This window comes from Gavialis gangeticus, unplaced genomic scaffold (genome assembly GCF_001723915.1).
Source record: "Gavialis gangeticus isolate Ggan-Ray unplaced genomic scaffold, GavGan_comp1, whole genome shotgun sequence".
In the NCBI taxonomy this organism is placed as follows: domain Eukaryota; kingdom Metazoa; phylum Chordata; order Crocodylia; family Gavialidae; genus Gavialis; species Gavialis gangeticus.
Genome location: NW_017729032.1, coordinates 43,698,561 through 43,718,644, shown reverse-complemented (window position 1 = coordinate 43,718,644; position 20,084 = coordinate 43,698,561). Strand labels below are relative to the sequence as shown.

General features: G+C 40.3%; 1 protein-coding gene across 2 annotated transcripts in view; it reads left to right on the top strand.

Moving 5' to 3' along the window:
• ATP8A2 (ATPase phospholipid transporting 8A2) overlaps positions 1-18,533 on the top strand; it is a 638,305-nt gene extending 619,772 nt beyond the window's left edge. For both annotated transcript variants that reach the window (XM_019525447.1, XM_019525446.1), the window contains 2 exons: positions 8,797-8,888; positions 18,149-18,533. In XM_019525447.1, the coding sequence (XP_019380992.1) occupies positions 8,797-8,888; positions 18,149-18,246 (190 nt within the window). In that variant the 3' untranslated portion in view covers positions 18,247-18,533. The remainder of the gene's footprint in view (positions 1-8,796; positions 8,889-18,148) is intronic.
• The last annotated feature ends 1,551 nt before the right edge of the window (positions 18,534-20,084 follow it).

The window sequence follows — 20,084 nt, the reverse complement described above, 5'->3', positions numbered from 1 at the left end:
ATGGAACAATCTATTCCTGACTATTATTCAAGTGTGTTGATAGGGTCTGAATGGGGTATACAGTTCATCCTTTGACCACCAAAACAGCAGCCAAGATGCTGTAAATGTTTAGATGCTGGGTACATAGGTGACAAAGATGATGCTTAAATAACAGAGAGAGACGGAGAAAGTTGGGATGAATATTGCAGAGAAGGCAACCCTGAAAAAATAATTGGTACTCTAGTAATGAGGGAGGACTCTGCTAATATCCTGTGCTATAGTCATGCCTGCCTGAAATGCAGTATGTATAAACCACTGATTAATTGGGAAGAGACATTATTATTAGAAAATGGACTAATTTAAGGGAACAGGAGCATCAGGGGACAAAATGAAAGCCAACAATCTATTTTTTCAACAGTACAGACTGTTGTAGTTGATGTGCTGAGCCTTTACAGTTCCAGAGTTTGTTCTCCTTTTCTTTCCCTTAATATTTTACTGAAATGTTACTTTCAGTGACAACTGACGTCAACACAGAAACAATATGATTCCCAGCTTCACATTTTGGCTGCAAAAATCAGAAGAAACCCATTCCAGGATTTGACTCTAAATGACATTGCCTCCCTGCCCCCCCCGAACCTTCCACTGCCCCAGAAAAAATTCCAGTCCAGGGACAAACTTGTCACTACTTTATGTTAGTATCTGCTTATCCTCATCAGACTTTTAAAATTATTATATATTTCATCTCTTGCACCTGCTTTGTGCTGGTGCAACACCATTGACTTCAAAGCTGTTTCATAGTGAGGAGAATCAGAACCAAGCAAGGCACCTCAGGCACGGTCGTGTTTAATGGCATGTGTGACAGAAGAAAGAAACATACTAAATAAAGGGCCATGTCCCAGTCCTCCTTAAAGGGGAAAATATCTACTGGAGTAAGGGGCTGAATTTCAGTTTGCACTTCAAGGCTTTTCTGCTGTCCATCACAGCTGTACCATGATTTAACTGTTGTTACAGTACTGAGTAGAAGAAATTGTGACATACCTGCAGAAAGAAGGGTGAAAGGATTCATAAGAATTTGAGTGGCAAGAGAAAGAGCTGAATGATTTTCTGTCCTCTTGTCTCAAACTTCAGTGCAATAACATAAGATTATATTTAAGGTTAAGGATGGTCTAGGTCATACTTCTGCCTTATATTTACTAATATATCCCTAGGGTAGGGGGATGGCAGCTAAGGTATGCATATTTTTATTCATTAGTTTAGATTTTTAGAGCTCTGAGTAGACTCACTGGGCTCTATCTGCTAACATTACATTTCTTCCTACAGGATGGTGGAAGGGAAGGACAAAAACAAATAATCTCATATATTTTACTGGTATTTGCACTGCAAGCTTAAATAGTCCTGACAGAATAGGTTTAAAAAATAGATCTTGCTCATATTCTGCAGTTCTGCTAGCAGATCACAGCAAAGCATGAATTCTAAGATGCAGTTAAAAAAAAAAACCTTGAATTTTTTTAACCCAAGTGGGGGCATTTATTTTCCCAGAGATACTCTATTTTAAGTGAAACACCTGCATCCGCTTTAACCTTCCCTTCTTTGTGAGCCCTGCCTTTGCCACCAGCCAATTAGTGAACTCTGGAGGACATTCTGGGTCACGCTATACCAAGGTACCTCAAATCCTCATTAACGCTAATTAGTGCTCAGTAGGTTAATTGGTGGTGAAGCTCATCTTTTTTTAATTACTTGAGCAAATGAGCCAGCAGGACCTTGTGGTCAGCTTTGAATTATTCTGTTTGTTTTGATGCTCTTCATTTGAATGTGTAAAGCCAGATGTTTGTTGCCTAGGCGGAGGGGCTGTTTGCTTTTTTTACAGGGAAAAAAAGGACAAAAACATCTTTTTACTGAATGTCTTAGCTGACACCTTCGGATAATTAAGACTCAAGATGTCTGAGCAGTTTTGTGCATGAGTAGAAAAACGTCATCTGAAATATTATATCACCTTAAGTCAATTCCTGCCATTCCTCACGTGATTTAACGTATTTGAATAATGTTGGTTTAAGCAGTCACGCTGGCAATAGTAAAGGTCTTAAGGTTACCTTGACCATCTCAGGTAGCCATTGAAGTGCTGTTTCCTATACAACTTCTTCTCTGTTATTAATATTTAGTCTTGTTTTAAATGACTTACATAATGAACTTTCTACCAATTCCTTTAAATGACCTTCCTAATCTTCAGATTAGGAAATTTTTTCTGAAATCCATTCAAAATTGTGTTTGGCTTGCTCTTCTAAGCCTTCATACCACCCAGTGTATTTCCACTGCCCTGTATATTTGCTCATTTAACATGACTGTAGACAGTTATGTCTCTCACTCCCCAAAGTCATTGTTTACATTTATTTCATTCCTTGACTTGTTCCTCATAAATTCGTGTTTTTGGCTCCCTAGCCTCATCTGTTTTCTTAACTAATTCCATTTTGACAACCTGTTCCTGAGGTGCCCAGGATTTAATGTTGGACTCTAGGTGTGGTCTCATCTGTAACCCGTTTCCTTGATGCACCTTCACATACAGTCTGGGCTCGTCCTGCAGAGATCCCGTATGGGACAACACATACACCTGTAGAGAGTCACAGTGAAAACAGAAGCAGAACTAGTAGTAAATAAGGCTTACCTATAATTTTAGAAAGTTTGGCAAATACTCAGCATTACCGTATATATACACAAGTTCACTATGCAGTGTATTGTACCTTTGAAAGAAGTCTTATGTCACAGTTAAGATTTTGCACTGTAGGTTGAGAGAGAAGGATGAGTTGTGCATAGTGTGTTGCCTGGTCTCCCAGAAGCAGAGGAAAATTCCTTTTGGAAGTGTGAAATCTGGTCATATCATTGTGGGCATTAGGGTTTGCTTAACTGTTGTTCCTTAATTAGCATTTTCTTGCTTTTCGATTTTGCATCGAGTGATGTCACATTTCAGCAGCGTTACCTGGGTTTAAATGGCATTTTGTTTCCAATTCAGAAAATTGTGTTGTAAATAGATCTGCACATAAAAGTCTGTAATTCAGTAGTTGACTAGTCCTGACCCAAAACCCATTGAAGTGAATGATCATTTATACTTAATTGCCACTAATTTTTAATTCCTCCTCATCTGCCAAGATGAGGTCTTGGCAGATTTTTCTTGGGTTGAATGTAACATTTTAATGTTAATAAATAGTCTTCTGTAATGCTTAGGATGTTCAGGGTGTTTTAGTGTTGGCAGCATGAGACCTCCAGCATATATTGCTCAGATTTATATCCCTATAAAGCAGCTTCTGCACCCTTCCCCCTCTTCCTCAGACATTGTAGACAGACACTTTAGGGGCTTTTCCCCAACTCATTCGTTCCTAAATTGGTTACAACTGCTGACCTTAACTTTTACAGTCACTGCAATCATCCTACCAGGTTTCTGTGATTCAAACAGTGGATGAACTATGATGATAAATGAGCAATTCTAGCTTGTCTTATTACCCAGCATTTATGTTGAGGCAAATAAGATTTTATTTTCTTCATGTTCTTTGCTGCTTTGGCTAATTTTGTTCTCCATAGCAGCATTTTATTCTAAGCATGTGGTCTTTTGTGATTACTTTTACAACAGTTTATACCCTCTAAACTAGTCCATGTAGCCTGTGCCCTAGAAGACTCAGTTCTCCTGCTGATCTAGGGACCACCCAAACAGCCCCTCTCCCCAGCATTGCACGACAACCAAACTCTCTACCTGACACAAGACTTCTTTGCCCTTACACAGCACTTTTGGAATCTTCTGTTGTCTTCCACCTGCAGAATATGAAGAATCACAATCATGGGATAGAGGATGCATCTCCAGGGTCATCTAGTCCAACCTGCTGTACAAATTCAGGATGCACAGCCCAGAAAAATGCTTATCCAGCCTCTTCCTGAAAACTCCCAATGAAAGCAATTGCACAGTTTCAATTATTCTGTTGTTCTTACAGTTAGGAAGGTGTTTTTTCTCTTTTTTTAATGAGATTTAATCTAAATCCGCTTTGCTGCAGTTTAAATCTGTTGTTTCATGGCCTGCCATCCATGGCTAGGGAGAACAGTCACTCTCTCTTTTTCTTTATGGCAGCCTTTCAAATATTTAAAAATTACTATCACATCCCCTCTTAATTTCCCTTTCTCCAAATTTAAATATGCCTAGTTCTCTCCGATTCTTCCTTCTACAGCTCACATTCCAACCCCCGTGTTATCCTTGTAACTCTCTAGATGATCTCCAGTTTTTCTACCTCTTTCTTAGAAAGCAGAGCCCAAAATAAAACTCAGTACTCCAGCTAATGCCTCTCAGCAGAGTTCAAGTGAATCTTATTTTCCTTAGCCCTAGTTTTCTGAAAGTTGTCTGCAACCTGTGAGAGATCCCATGAGAGAGGATAATTTGTGCCAATATGCACTATCACTAGTGGACCCCTGCCTGTCATTTGTGGAGTGCATCATTCTTCAGGGATGCCTACATTGCATGGTACTGTGCCATGCAGTTGTATCCAAACTAGTTCAAAGCAAGCTAGCTCAGGTTATACAGAGCAGCTTGGCAGTGTTAGTGCAGTGTTCCTTTTAATGACAACTCATGTCTTGTGTCTTGTCTTGTACACTGCCCTGCTGTCTTCCTGTCTCTCCTTCCATTCTTCTTAGAATGGAATCCTTTTCTGAACGTTTTTCTATGGCCATTGATTGATTTTTCTTATTAGTTAGCTGAACAGTTTTCTGAAGGCACGTCCTATATCTCTCTCTTCCATTCTGTTAGCTGGATCTTCAGAGATACTTTCCAGATTTTTTCCACTCTGAAAACCTAATAATGATTGTAGAATTATCTTTGGTCCTCTTCCCTCTCTCTCTCTAGAGGTCAGAGCTTGCCCATACATTTCTGCCTGCAACTCTATAAAATTTTATTAAATCCTATTTAAGTAAAATCCTTTTACTTCTATGTATAGTTCTCTGATCCATTTTATGATGGTTAGTGATGGAACAATTCATGGATCTCCAATAGATGTGCTAATGTTTTCTTTCCTGCATGGAGGCACAATGGCAGTCTGGTGTATGACATACAACTTGGTAGCTGTAGAATGAAGGATAAGTATGAACATTATGGAGTATCACCTAGGTCAGCGGTTCCCTAACTCCGACAGGTTGCACACCACCAATTTAAAATGATCACCAGCAAATTTTTGTCATATAAAGTAATAAGAATAAATGTGTTAATGCATACCACTGACGGGTTGTCTGCGTACCATAGATTGGGAACCGCTGACTAGGCTATAAACTTCCTCCAGGCCCCCTCTCATTGTTCCTCTTTCCAGTTCTTTGGGAGCCAGGTCCTTTCTTCCTTATTTGGGGGTAGTGATGCTTCACGAATCTTGGGTTCTCAACTTCTGTGATGCTCCAAAATATTTATACTTATCCTTCATTCCATAGCCACTAAGAACTGGACCTAGAGAGAGAGGTTTTGTTTCCATTCTCCATTACAATCTCTGTAGTTTACTGCTTCTGTTTGCTCTGATGCTTCACTGCAGGAAATTGGAAGCAGCATAAGATAATCTTTTGCATTGTGCTTCCCAACTTATCTGGGCTCTAGTGTTTGCATCTACAAGAAAGTGCAGTCAGATGATTATATGCATCATTTTAAACAATTTATTAAATGTAGGTAAACAGTTATGCTTGAGTGTATCTGTATCCATCGCCCATCTTATTACAAACATTATGCATTTGTAAGGCCAAAACTGATATTGTGGAGGCTTTTGGGTGCCTCCACAATATACATAATAACATAAGGATTGTTTTTTGAGCTTTGGGGACTCTTTCCAAAGGTATAGACAATAGAGCTCTTCAGAGTAGCATTTAAAAACAAAGCTTGAGAACGTGTGTAAAGAGAAAAAAAACCTACATTTTGCAGTTCAGTTTGACAGCTTATCAGTTTTTATATTCTGGGATTTCTTAGCAGATGGAAAGCTGCAGAGAGGTAGCCTGGAGTGCTGCAAGGAATAGCTTCCTTTCCCTGGCTAGCAGGTGCCAGTTTCTTTGGCTTGTGGGATTCCACTGGTCTGGGTCCACAATGATTCCTGAGCAGATGCAGTTTGGAAACATGACAGCTTTGCTCAATGGATGCTGTACTTGATGGTTCTGTGATAGAGAGAGAAAATCCATAGACCTTAAAAATACATAGGTTTCTGATCAGTAGAAGAAACTACATTTCTGGAGAATTGTAATACCCAGGATATTCTAAAGCTCCAAGAATTTCACCTGTAATCAGATTTTCCTGTTCGTCTCCTCCCTGTCAAGCCTCACAGTGCTGGAACTTTCAGTTTGTTAGAAAAAAGGCTGGAGGTAACCAACTCCTCTGCTCATGAAAGAACTACCACAGATGGAGATACATGCCTTACTTGCCCCTGGTATTCCCCGTCCCTGCACATTCAAGAAGTAGGAATGTAATTTAAGAGCAGCATTCTGACTCTGGTCGTCTCTGTTTTCAAGAATTTTTCCTGCTTCTGTGTATGTGGGGGACAGCCTTATAATGTAATGTAACTTCCACTTTGCAGAATAAAGGAGTGTGAGAGCTTACATAAGGAGCTAGGAACGCTGTTTGCATTGTAGAGCTATAACTAAGGATCTGTTGGTTGTCTCACCCCTGCTTCAGTTGGCTGGCACAGGGGCCACAAGGTAATTTGAGGGGAAGATTTCCTCCTTCTTTCTTCTGTACTTCCCCCTATTAGTCAGTACACTGTACAGGAAATTTGACCCTGCATCTGAATCTAATGAAATTCTAGGTGGACTAAAAGCCCACATAGGTGTATTGTACATTACAGTCATTTCAGAATTTCTGACAGCCTTTTCCTTTTTTAAATTAGGTAACTGTTTCTGTGGGAAGGGAGCTGTCTGTTAAAATTGCAGTAGGCTTGACTACAGCAGCTGCAGTGCTCCCCAGGGTTTAAATTTCACACACCACATATACGTGAAATCATAGTTATAGTCAAAGAATGATACTCTGGTCCTCACTCTGGAGAGAACCCCCCCGTTCATTAGTGTATGTGGTCTGTCACTGCTGTATATCAGTGGGGCTTAAGTCAGTGGAGCTACAGTGGTGGGGAGAAAGAAGAGGTGTGTGCAGAGGTGGACCCCAGATTCTGAAATGGTCAGCCCAAAATGGAGACCAAGCTAGTGGATAAATAATGGCTGACAAAAATGAGTCTGATCTTTTGTTCAGTAGCACCGGTATAATTCAGAAGGAACTCGTGATTTAGTTATGAGAGGAAACAATAAGATGACCGTTGTTGGGAACTAATATAAATTGTAATAATTTGTATTTCACAACAAACGTTTTACAAACTCTGAAGCATAGCTTGTTCATTAAGCAGGGCACTAGTAAGCATATGCATAGTTAAAATTCAGAGGGCATGTCTGTATGGTACAAGGGAGACCTGGGGGAAAACATGCTGCCCCCTTCTGAGGTCTGGCCACCTGCTCCACACATACTCGCATGCCCAGTGGAAGCAGTGAAACTGTACTGGGGTGGTGCTGTGCAAAACCTGGCGGGCTGCCACTCTCCCCATTGCTTCTGATGCTACATCAGCAGAGGTCTCCAGACTCCCTCTCCCTCCTCCAGTTTCTGCTTCCTGTCCCATCCCCATCCCCCTTCCTCCATCGCCACCCAGCACCCTCCTGCATGCAGGCAGCGGGAGGGTGCTGCATACCTGACTAAGGAAAGCTGGGCTGTTTGCACTTCTTGGGGAGGGTGGGGGAGAGGAAACAGGCTGCCTATGTTGCCCACACAGCGTAGGGGCCGCAGAGATCTGCAGCCTGGGTGGCACACAACCTGTGGATCCCTGGCCCAGGGGGCATGCAGCCCATAGCCGCCCAAAAGTTGAGCAGCCCTGCCCTTAGTAGTCCCCTTGAAATCTACAGGATTACTCCTTCAGCATTATGCATTTACTTAAATTCTCTGCTAGATTAGGGAAGCAAGGTTAATATCCACATTTTACTCTGTGATCAACATACAGTAGTTTACTACAAATACCAAGTTTAGATTATGACCGCAAAGAGATTTATACTTATGCATTATAGCTGTCCTAACTTCTTTGTCTCTCTGTGTTGGTGTGTTTGGTTTTTTTCCTTTCGTGATTTTTGCTTTATAAAAATCCAGTTTCTTTTTTAAAGAAAAATTCAGATCCTTAAAGGACTAGAAATCGAACTGGATAAACCAAAGACTATTTCTGCCTTTTTTTTGTTGTTTTTGTTTGTTTTTTAACCAAAAACTGGGCAAAATTTGTATTTTCTGGTGGGGGGGGAGGGGAGTGAATAATGTTTTTGAGAAAAATTCTGGTGGGTGTCATCTTTGGTTATTTCTGGCCATTCTGCAGGTGTGAGAGATGCCTTTTAACCTCTACTAAGTAAAAACACATTGCTCCTTCTCTCTAAGGCAGTTTTTGAGTGCCAAGAATTGTGCATGTAATACAAAGGAAGTTTTTATAGCACACTTCAGCTAACATGGGACCCAAGTCCAGTACAGTTATGTCAAGAAGCAAGATATCAGGCATCCAGATGCCACAGTAATGTAATAGTTATATTGGACCATCCATATAGAATAAATGTAAGTTTATCCAAACATGCCTTAAAAAGAAGGAGTCCTGTTGTTGTAGAACACTTCTGATGATACCTAAAATAAAGAAGGATAAAGGATTTTTTTTTCATACTACAACTGTTTTAATAAAAACAAAGCCAAGGTAATTGCTAAGCACACTGAGATGTAGTGAAATTACCCAGAGACTCATTGTGTTTAATTTTTTATTCCAGCGTAAATGAACGTGATCACTTATTAAAAAGGCTTGGCAGGAAGACTCCTCCAAGTCTCTTCCGTGCTCATTCTGTCCAGCAAGGCGTATCACGTAAGTACCAGGTTGTAGATGTGTATTCCTCAGCCATCGGTCCCAGGTGAGTGAAGAGGAAGATGATTATTTTATAATTAAATTGTAGGTAGAAATAATCCTGTACAGAGGCTGAGCTGCCAACCAAGAGACATACATTTGGAAGTGGAATTAGAGTATCTGGCCCCAGGCTAGGAAAGCTTGAATACAGATAATTCCCTAGGACCCAATCAACTGGCCCAAACGACAAAATCCCAATATACAAATTCCATAAATTTGAAATCCCAGTATTCTGAAGTTCTTATACAATTAAACACTCTGCAAGATAATAATGCTGTAAGAGATCGCTGTTTTAAATAGTAACTACTGCTTCCCAAATATACAAATACTTGTCCAATGGCAGTTTTAAAAATACAGCAGTATTCCTGCAACATTGTTTAAGAAAGTTTCTACATGCTTTTTACAAAGCAGCCCATGATCTGAACAGCTGCCTTGCTCATATGCTTGGTTTCTTTTGGGGAAGTAATGGGCACAACCGTAACCCTGCCTGCCCTTCCAGAAAAGAGAACCAGCCATCTCTCAGCTTCTGAGGTCATCAGTTTAGACTACTTCACATAGGGACATATAACATAGGGTCCTGTGTCTTTGGCACTTCCATCTGACACATTTGGATTTCCATCATGGCTTCCACAACTTTAAAAGGAACTCCATAAGTCAGATCCCCCCAGACAGCCATGGGAAAATATTGGATTTGCTAGTGGTAAAGTGGAATATCTTTCATGGGTAAATTATTGACCAAGAACATGCTCATTTTATTAATGGACATAGCCCCCTTAACTTGTAGGGCAAAGCACTTTGTATTTTGCTCCATATCAGCCTTCTATTGTGAGGTGAGTTTTGAGGGTGAGAGAGTTCACTTTAAAATTTCAGCAGGTTTGGTGGGGACAGATCTCATTTGTCCTCTGCACTCTTTTCTTCAGCAGAACTACACCAGCTCAGCAGGACCTTGTTATGTAGAGCTGGGGTGGGTTTTCTACAGAAATGGAGAAAGTATTTGAGAGTCTCATGCAGTATCCCTGCATCTCAAAAAGGATGCAGGACAGGGCAAGATAATCTGCAGATCCACTGTGCTCTGTCTCCTCCATGGCGGCAGCAGTATATACCAATTCCAAGGGCTTGAGCAACCTTGAGCCTTCAGTGACTTCTGCAGAGCAGCTCTAGCTCCACTACCGTTCCATGGCTGGAGAAAGGAGAAGTCATTTTCTCCCTTCTCTTCAGCCATTTGGACTCTGCGATCCTTCCAGGAAACACCTATTTGTTTGGAGGGAAAAGGGGTGCTGCTTTCATCTCTCCTTTTCAGATAAACCACTTTTGGTAGCATTTTCAGAGGAGGGTTTTGGCAGAATGAGCATGTTAAGATGTATTTTTTTTTAGTATCTGAGGCAAACCTACTGCCATGCCCACCACACAGTAAAGTGGTGCCTGTGCCTTCCCTGTCAGACCTGATCTGTGTGCTTATAGTGCATAGAATACATCGCCATGTTAGGAATATGTTGATAAGCTTTGGGAAAGAAGAAATAGATATCAAAATAAACTTTAATTTGCTTAAGCAACTCCCTTTAAATACCTATGATTAAGTATTAAATGAGTCTGTCCAGTCAGAAAAAGTCACAATCATACTCCTGTTTTTCACATGAGTATAAATTTTCATGGTGAAGTTGTTAAAACTAAAAGTGATTTCTGTGGCAGATCCATGAGTCCCTAAAACTTGTCAACCATTGTCAAACATTGTTTCCAAATGTTGTCCAGCTACTCTGTCTAGGGCCATGTGAAATCCAGGGACCATATGTGCTATTTTCACAGCTTTAAATTGTACAAATGTTGGCTAAATACCTCAAATCTTCAAAGGTAGCAGCTGATGAATAGGGCAGTAGCTTTGTCATGGTAGGCAGATAACTTAAATCACACTTTCCTTGCACTCAGTATTTTTAGTCTAGAGCTATTTATGTGATTTCACTGGGCTTCTAATTCCCACCCTAAGGTTGCAGCCTCTTCTAAACCTCGACCGTATGACTTCAGCTAGGGCTGTGATGCTTGTGTTTAAAATAACAAAGTTCGGTGACAGAAATAACAAGTCTAGTGCCCTTTAATTTGGAGAGAGAAAACAGGTACAGTCTCCCCGCAAAAGTTGTAAAGTAACCCCCCAAATCACTGTTGTATCTTGTTCATTCTTTTGACAAAAAAGTAAAAAATTCTTTTCTCTAAGATTGCATCAAAACACACTTTGATTCTAAGGCATATTAGAAGGACATAAGTACTAGAATAATGCACACACCAGCAGTGATTTCTGAGCTACTCCTAATAGTTCCTAAGGGCAAGGGAAGGACACTTAGGAATTTCAAACCCCAATGACCAGTTTTCTTGGTCTCTGGCCTTGATTGTGTGTTGATGAATTGGGCTTATTGGAAGAAATTCTAGAAAAGTTCAGTAGTTTGAACCAGAATCTGTGTTGTCAAGAGTCACCACATTCCTTTCTGCCCGACGTGACTTTTGGAAAGATTTATGAAAATGAACAAAGGTTTTCCACTGAACTTTTGATGCAAATACCAGTTAGGATTTCACTGACTTGAGGCTTGTAGTAGGGAAAGTTTTATGCTTTTGTCAAGCCCATGTGCTGAACACTGCTGCAATACAAAGCATTTCAATGGAAATGAGTAGAGGGTGATTACATCACTAGCCTCTAGGATCTGGTGCAGTTCCTGTCTGACACCTGTGTGAAATCAGTGCCAGTGAGCTCACCGTAACATCTACAAATGGATTTCCCATTCCCATCTACTCTGAAAACCCCCAGCAATTGGAAAAAGCATCAGTTCCTACTAATTAAAGGTCAGATTGCCCTGTAGATGGAACGCGCTGAACAGGGAAGGCCACAAGGTTCTTCCATGTCATTCCCTGGAGTGGGAGGGTTGTCCTTTGAAGGAGCAGTTTGTTTCCTAAAACTCCTGGGCCCAAAGGAATCTGTTGATAATGGAGCTATCTCCTGAGCCTCTACACACACTGTCTCCTGTCTCCTCTGACTCTCAGCTGACTCCATGATAACACCACCATCTTGTCACTTCAGTGCTAGTGCCAAGCAGTCCCATCTTGTCCAGTTACCCAGCAACGTCCTTCTTGGGGGACTCAGTGGGTACAAAAAAGCAGCTCTCCTCTATTCCTCAACACTAAGCCATTCCCCCCCCCGTACCAGGGACCCACAGCTCCTCACATTCCCTGTAACATTTGGGACTAGTGTTATGAAGGTGGTGCTCCACACATGCTCAGAGAATCCAGTGAACTGTTTTCCCCTCCACCCTTGGAGACCTGGGGATTATGCCATCTGATCTCTCCACCATATTAGTTCTCACCATTCAAAACACCTCTTTCCTGCCTCCTGTCAGCAGTTGGCTGTGATTTGACCTTGCACATACTTAAAAATAGGGCTAAGTCCCACTCTCCTTTAGCTTTTCTCCGGCAGAACTCCCACTGAAATCAAGAGGAGCTGGGCCTGAATAAGGATTACAGACCCTGGTCCACATTTCCTGCGCTGGCAAAGGAAATCCTCTGTTCCTTTGACAGCATAAGGTAACAGCAAAGAGTAAATCTTAACAAGAAGAGTGCATTTCACACCTTATTAATCAATAGAGAAATAGCACCTGTCATCTCTCCCTGGTTTCACAGCGTAAGAGTTGGAAAATAATAAATAAGAATAATGTGTTCATGCTGATGGCCCTAATTCTACCATATATTCTGTCCTAAAGGCACTGCCTTCCTATCACTTTCTTTTTGGTACATTTTGATTTGAAAAACAATCAGGTTACTACTCATTATCTTTTTTTAAGCCTGTTACTTCCTCTCATCAGGTATCAAGGCTTCCACATTTTTAACCAAATTTAGTGATATATTTTTTTTTAAACAAATATTATTAATTTCACATAAAGATCTATAGTGAACTTTTTAAAAATAATTTCAAAAGAAAAGGACCACTAGTAGAATGATTAACTTAGCTGATGATGTTATGTCCAGTCCCTTCCTGAATGGGATGAGTTTAGTTTCTGGCAGGACAGTGGCTTGGCCACGTGTCATAATTTGCATCCTTTTTATTTGTTAGGTCCAGCACATTAAGTTGTGTTTTTAGAGGGACTCATTAAAGTGTGCTAGTTAACATGCTTTCAAACGACACTGCTCATTTTCCAAGTGTAGCCAAATCAAGAAGTTGAGTAAAGACTATCCATTAAAAAGACGATAAGAAAAAAAACACACATTGCACTAGCTATAAGTAAATGAGCATGATACTGACACACTTCCTCAACATTTTTTCTTGGGTGGTTTACCTAACCAAACTTTTCAACCTGAGATGGGTGACAGACCTGTAGCTCAATAAAGCTATGCTAAGTATATTTTGCTGTAGTTCAATAAAGCTATACTAAGTATATTTTGCCTTTAATATTTTATCTTGTCAGGTACCTTGGTAATTACTGATATTTTATTCTCTAAACTACAGATTCCACATAAAATAGAAAATCATTAAAGAGTCACTTTAAATGTGTTTATTTTCTAAAACAAACATCACTGCAGCAGCATCATAATTTAGGTTATATCATTATATAATGTTTTGCATATACATAATCATAACATATTAGAAAGAGGCTTTGCAATGTTCCCTGAGCTATGTTGAGCAATGGGCGGACACAGGTAGAAGCAAGCTGTGGGGGTAAGGGACTTCCACTGAGAACCACTCTTCCCCCAGCCTGTGGCCAAACAGATCTGTGAGCCATTAGCTCATGCATCCCAACTGATCTGAACTTAGCTGTTGAGTGCACGGAAAGTTGGTCTCTAAAGTAAATCCCTTAAATAGGTGATGCTGCACCAAGTTGTTCCTTTAATGGATTTCCTGGAATAAACAGGTCACTCTGGGCTTCCCCAGGCCCTGATTCTACAAGGAACTCTGGAGTGGACTTGTCTGCTAACATGTTGCTCCTTGCAGGTGTGGGTCTCAAATGCTGAGTACAGGGCTTTGCTTCTCTAATCCAGCATTGTATAGGACAAACTAATTGGCTGAGTGCACTTAAAAAGACACTGTTAAACTAGAAACCTAATGGGAGACTAGATTTTGATCTGCTAATAGCAGAATATCAAAGCTAACAAACAAGATGCTTTTAAAGTGTAATAGGCTGACTGATAATATCCAGGATCCTTGAAACCTTATATTTGATTAGAATGCGAACCCTCTTCCTCGCAAATGAACCAAGCCATCAGATATTTAAAAGTCCCTCTTACTTAAAGTCTCAAATAATTGAAAGGCTCACAAGGCAGAGGGTGGTAGTTCTTGCGTCTGCCACGGTAGTGACTAGATTTTGCTCAGAAAATTCCAAAGAAACACCGTCTCTGCTTGAAGTGCTGCAGAATGTCTGAACAAAGAGTTCCTTGTTCCTGGTACAAAATGATAGGTGTAGTTTTAAAAGCCGGAGCTGGGGAAAAGTTCAAACTCTCGAAGGGTCCCATTGTAAGGAGTACATGGAAACCTGCATTGTTTTGGGTGGTGCCTGAAAATAGTGGAAATATCTAGTATCCCTAAGCAGTTCCAGAAGAATCAGGCATTTAATCGCATTCAAATTCTGCAAGGCATAATCAGCTGCCTGAATAGCTTGAACCTGTTGATTACAGAACTCCATAATGTGAAACTAGCATTTTGTACTGAGTAATGAAAGTAAAATTAGGTGGTAAGTGTTGAGAGAATGTGTTTGCATCAACCATACCAGAAACCATAACTCCAGGTAGGACTTAAACACAAGAGTTCCTGAGTAGAGGGTGTTGCTCCTCTGCTTAGGGTCAGAATGACTGCCATGTTTGGGTTCAGGAAGGAATTTTGCCCCACAGTCAGATTGGCATGGATTGTAGGGGTTTTGCCTTCCTCGGACATCATTTCTTCCTTCAGTCTCTTGAGCATATTTTATGCTAATTCCTGTCCTTGACAGGGCATTGACAGTGCCCTGATCTTCCTACTGTACCTATGGCCAGCTAGGATTTTTATTCTGGGCATTGTGCCTGGTGGTTGTGCAAGTGGGTTGTTTGCAAAGGTTTTATGAACAGGTAGACAAACACTTGTCTAGGATGGTTTAGATAAGGATGATTCAGCCTTGAGCAGAGAGCTGGACTAGATGACCTCCTGAGGTCCTTTCCAGCTCTACTTTTCTATTAATCTATTCTATAGCATTCTCATAGTCTGCACATACAACTCCTATTGACTGACATGCCAATGAGAAATCTGTGTTGATAAAGGACCTTGTGATGTCTTCTTACCTTAGTTCTTTTAATATAATAAAGGGGTTCCCAAGGGAAGATGAGGTGTAATCCCCTAGCACCTACCTGGCATGAAACAGTTTAAACGTATATCTCTCTTGTTGTACTTGATTTGACATGGCAGCAGTGAAAGACAATCTTCCCATGTTCTTGTTATTTTAAATGTAAGCATGCTGTAAACAATGTGTAAACAATATATAAACATGTGCAATGTGTAATCAATATTTCCTTTAATTAACAACCTCCCAGAGTACCGGAAGATACGTTTTCCTAACAAAGGCTGAGCTGTGTGAAGCCTGGCTTCTTTCTCTCAGTATGCAGTTGTTTTTTAAGTTACATAAAGCATGGTTTTGAGTGAGTCATGTTATATCTGATCTGAGTTGCACCGGATCCCAGAATTCCACTAATAGGAAATTTCAAATAAAATAAAATCCTGGATTATCAATTTCTAGCAGTTTCTGCTCCCTCTACAGCATGGGAGTGTTCTGCACACACCACTGCTTGGATTTTCCCACTTCTGTTTTATTTGCTAGAGCAGTTCTACATGATAGCCTGACTGCGCAGTAGTTGAAAAATACTGTGCAGAAGCACATCACAGCACAGACCATGTTAATAATACTGTGCAGTAGAGTATTAGACTACAGTGCAGTAGCATCACCTAAAAGACATTCATCAGCGCTACTGTGCAGTAACTCCAATTACTGCATATTTAGTACTTGCATTAGTAAGTACTAAATAAATGTGCAGTACTTGCTAATGCAAGTACTAAATAAATGTGCAGTAATGACTGTGCAATAGTGTTTTGTGTAGACACACCCACTGTTGCTTTATTGATGGCAGTTGTCAAGGTTCCTCCAAAATGGAAAAGATAATAGAGTCCTAGATGATAGAGATGACAGAAATCTCCCATTAGTGGTGACTGCAGACTGAACCCTACCAGGTGAGTGGTTTAGACCCTATATAAGACAGGTTATACGCAAATACCTAGTAGCCAAAGCAGTGATACTGAACCAGGATGCAAGATCCTTTTAAGGGTGCCATGCAATATTGGTGCTGTTAGGATGCAAACATATACACATGATTCACAAGATAAGCAGAGAGAGATTTCAAACAGGAATCCATAGTGTCAGAAACATTCTGTCATGTTGCACTCTTTCTGAGTCCTTTGCTCTCTTTTTCTTCCATGCTCAAAAAATGAGTGAAAGCTAAGAGCTGGTATTTTCCAAAGGGTACCTTGAGTCTAAAAAGGTTGATAACCACTGAGCTAAAGAGATAAGGAGGTCGTGGAGCCTTGAGTCCCAACCCTCATGAGATGAGCCTCTTAAAAATGTTTGTTTGGGGGATGAGCTTTCCTTCCTCTTACCCAAACTCTATTACTGTCCCCTGCTTTGAAGCAAGTCGCATTGAGGCACAAAGCCAAAAAATTCTATAGAGACCTATGGATTGAGCTCTTTAGGGTCTTCATAATGAAAGGAATTTTTTGTCCATCACAAGCAGACTATATCTATCCTACCTCAACAAGAATATCCACAGGAAGCAGAATTTTGTCACAAGGGCCATCCTGTACTGTTCCATCCAAACGTCCCCCATGGCTTGGTTTAGGAACAGAACTCCCTTAGAGGTTGCAGGGTCTCTGAAAAAGCTAACAGGACCATTCACAAGTCCAAGTGTTCATCTGCTTCCTGGTCATATTACAGTATTTGAAACTCCTGCTCCATTTCCTAATCTTTCAGGCTGAGTTTGGAGCTGGGATTTCAGACCCCTGAAGATGCTGTTTCAGGGCCAACTCCCAGACGCTTGCGTTCTACTCAGTTGGGTCTCATTCTTTAGCTCTCAGATTCTTTCAGGCAAAAGGAAGCATGTCTACAAGACCCGGCATGGAGCTTGAATGTGGCTATTGGGTACACTCAACTCTGCATGTTGTACCTGGCTGTGTTATACAGTTGATTCAGTTGCCCATTTCCCACAAGAGACTGCTGCTCTGTGCTGCAGGTCCCCCTCCATAATTTTCCACAGGGACAAGATTGCTTTAAAAATAACTCAGAATTTCACAATAGTCATTTGGTTTCTCATTTTGTTATACCAGAAACTTTGCATTCTCTCCATATTGCCAGAGCCCAGAATGAACTTTATCCATAGAAGTTAAGTTTCAGAAAAATCAGATGATTTGTCATCTTTGAGGACTCCACTGAAAGTCCATTCTGTGCTAAACAAAAGAATATACGTAGGCATCAAGGAAACTCCCCCAGAATACGAAAGCTTGCTCTACTCGGGATATAATAATCGCTTGGCTGAGAGAATTAGCATTTCTCTATGGGATTTGCTAGACTATGTATAAATTTATTTATGTATAAATTCAGTTTTAATCCATTCTTAGGTGTTTTGGATGACTACTAATATACTGGGTGCAATTACCAAAGACTTCTAATCATGATCTGCTCTCATTTTTCTGTTGATTGCCATCTTCTAGTGGTCATCACCTGTACCTATAGCACCGAGGAGTCTTTTACTCACCAGCTACTCTCAGATTTAGCATCTGACAGAGTCTTGATTTTTCAGATTGTGGGAAATTCAAGCAGGAAAGTAAATTTGTATTAATTGAATTGAATATTTGGGGAATCTTTAGCAAAGAATCTAATCTGGAAATGAACCTAGCATCCTATTGATCATGTCATTTATTAGTTAGGTTTTCCCATAAAGAATGTTACTGAGTGGTTCAAGTTTGCTGTTCTGGAGAGAGAGGAAGACAAAAAACCTAGTGGCAAATTGCCTTTCATGCATTACATTAATAGCTTAATCCATGCTCTGGAATGAGGGGGAGAAATCACAAATATCTAATTAAATTGCAGTCTCAGTAGGGTAATCTTAATAATGTCTAATTGATTAAAAACAGATTGGAGCCCTTATCTGATTCCATGCGTTTTTGTTCTCTGTTTTCTCAGATGGATATGCATTTTCTCAAGAAGAACATGGAGTTGTTTCCCAGTCGCAAGTTGTTCGATCCTATGATACAACTAAAAAGAGAGATGGAATAGAATAACACAAGTCTTTTCCTGATTGGTGGTGGGAATAATGAGATTCGGATCAACGCATCCACTGTTAACACATCCTTGACTAAGGTTGGCAGCAGCAGCCAAAACACCGGAAAAATCATTTCTGTGGCCTTAGCCAACAAGTTTATGTATTCCCCAGCAAACCTTGAGCACACATTGTGGGGAAATCATTGTTTGGATTCAATCGCAATGCTCTGCCTAATTTTTGTTTGTTGTTATGAAGCATTTGACTGTGCTATGTGAGGTGTGAAATTAAAAACATGTTTTACCACTATTTAAAATGTCAGTATAAATTGTTCTGGGAGAAAAGTAGAGAATTTATGTTCCATGAGAAATTGGCCTTTGCTTAATTGGAATTGGGGTACTGAGATTTCCTGTTTGGTTACACACAGATGAAGTGCACACAGCTGCATGCAAACCTTACTCACTAATGGTGACTGTTTACTTGATTCAATTGGAATTTTTAATGGACAAATTTGGCATAAACCTTCATTGTACTGAAACACCACTATATGTAACACTATATGTTGGTAAAGCTAACGATGCTTATTTTGTCTACTTATTCATAACAGAGTATCACAATATGGCAATGACCTATATAAAATATTTCTCATCCTTTTACAGGATAGGTTAGGGCTCAATCAGCTTTTTAAAAATACCTCCTCCCAAGAGCAGTATTTATAACTCTCCCTCAGATTGCATGGCAGGGCAGGTGTGTTGACTGCATGGAATTCTGCACAGAGAACCTCAAAAATATAGAACCCCTTCCCAACCATGTTGCAGGTTGTACTTCAGATTTGGCCATAGGATTTTTTCTGCTTAACGGTATAACAGAACAGCTCATTGAAATGCTCAGCATATCTTCCATGTTGCTCTGTCCCAAGGAGGCAAACTCTAGCAGTGAGTGCAGAGGAACTTGAGATTCATAGGAGATTGTCTCCCCATGTCAATGCTCATATTCTCCTTCTGACAGCTGAAAAGCTGGTGCCTTTATGTCTTATGCTGTTGGAGCCAGTGTAAACTCAGGAAAGATGAGACGAGTACATTTGGGTTTTCCATATACCAAGATGTGGGTAATTTCTCTGCAAGAAGTAACTGTTGTACAAGAGATCAGTAAGCATTACAGATTCCTCCATGGCAAGAGAGGGTAAAACTCCCAATGAAAATAACAGAACAAGAAATGCCTTCACTTCTCCCTGAAAACTGTTGAATTGTCTTAGAAACTCAAACAAGCAATGACTTACTGATGCTGGAGAAGTATGTGTCTGCTTAGTGCTTTGGAGACATTGTCCAAGATCATTTTTTTCTGTTTGCACATCTGACCCCATGGTATTGTATTTTGTACAGGGTGAAAGATGGTATCACAAGTCAGCGTTATCTAGAATTTTCACATGACAATATCACTAGACATTGTGCTGAAGAGAAGACCTGCTGTTTGGTTAGTCAAGCCGGCTGATCCCTTCCTGAGATCTGATCCATTTTCATATTCACTGGGTTTCCTAAAATACACTTTGAATCTTGTACATTGGAAGAAACATTGGTTTTACTGACTCACTTTCTGAATGGGGCAGGCCTGCTACCGCATATGTTGGAATTATGCAAAAATCTGAAAAAAGTGGGGCATAAATTAGAGCTAAATAGAGCTTTTAGAAAGCAAACACTGTCTTCCAGACAGGGTCTGCTCATTTTAATTGCCAAACCACATTTTTGAAGAGTATAAAGTAAATATTGCTGTGCAGCTTGTACTTAGCCAAGTTTCTCAGTTTGTGTATACTATATGTGTGCATTTAAAAAGCCAACACTGTTTTTGCCCTATTGACCATCA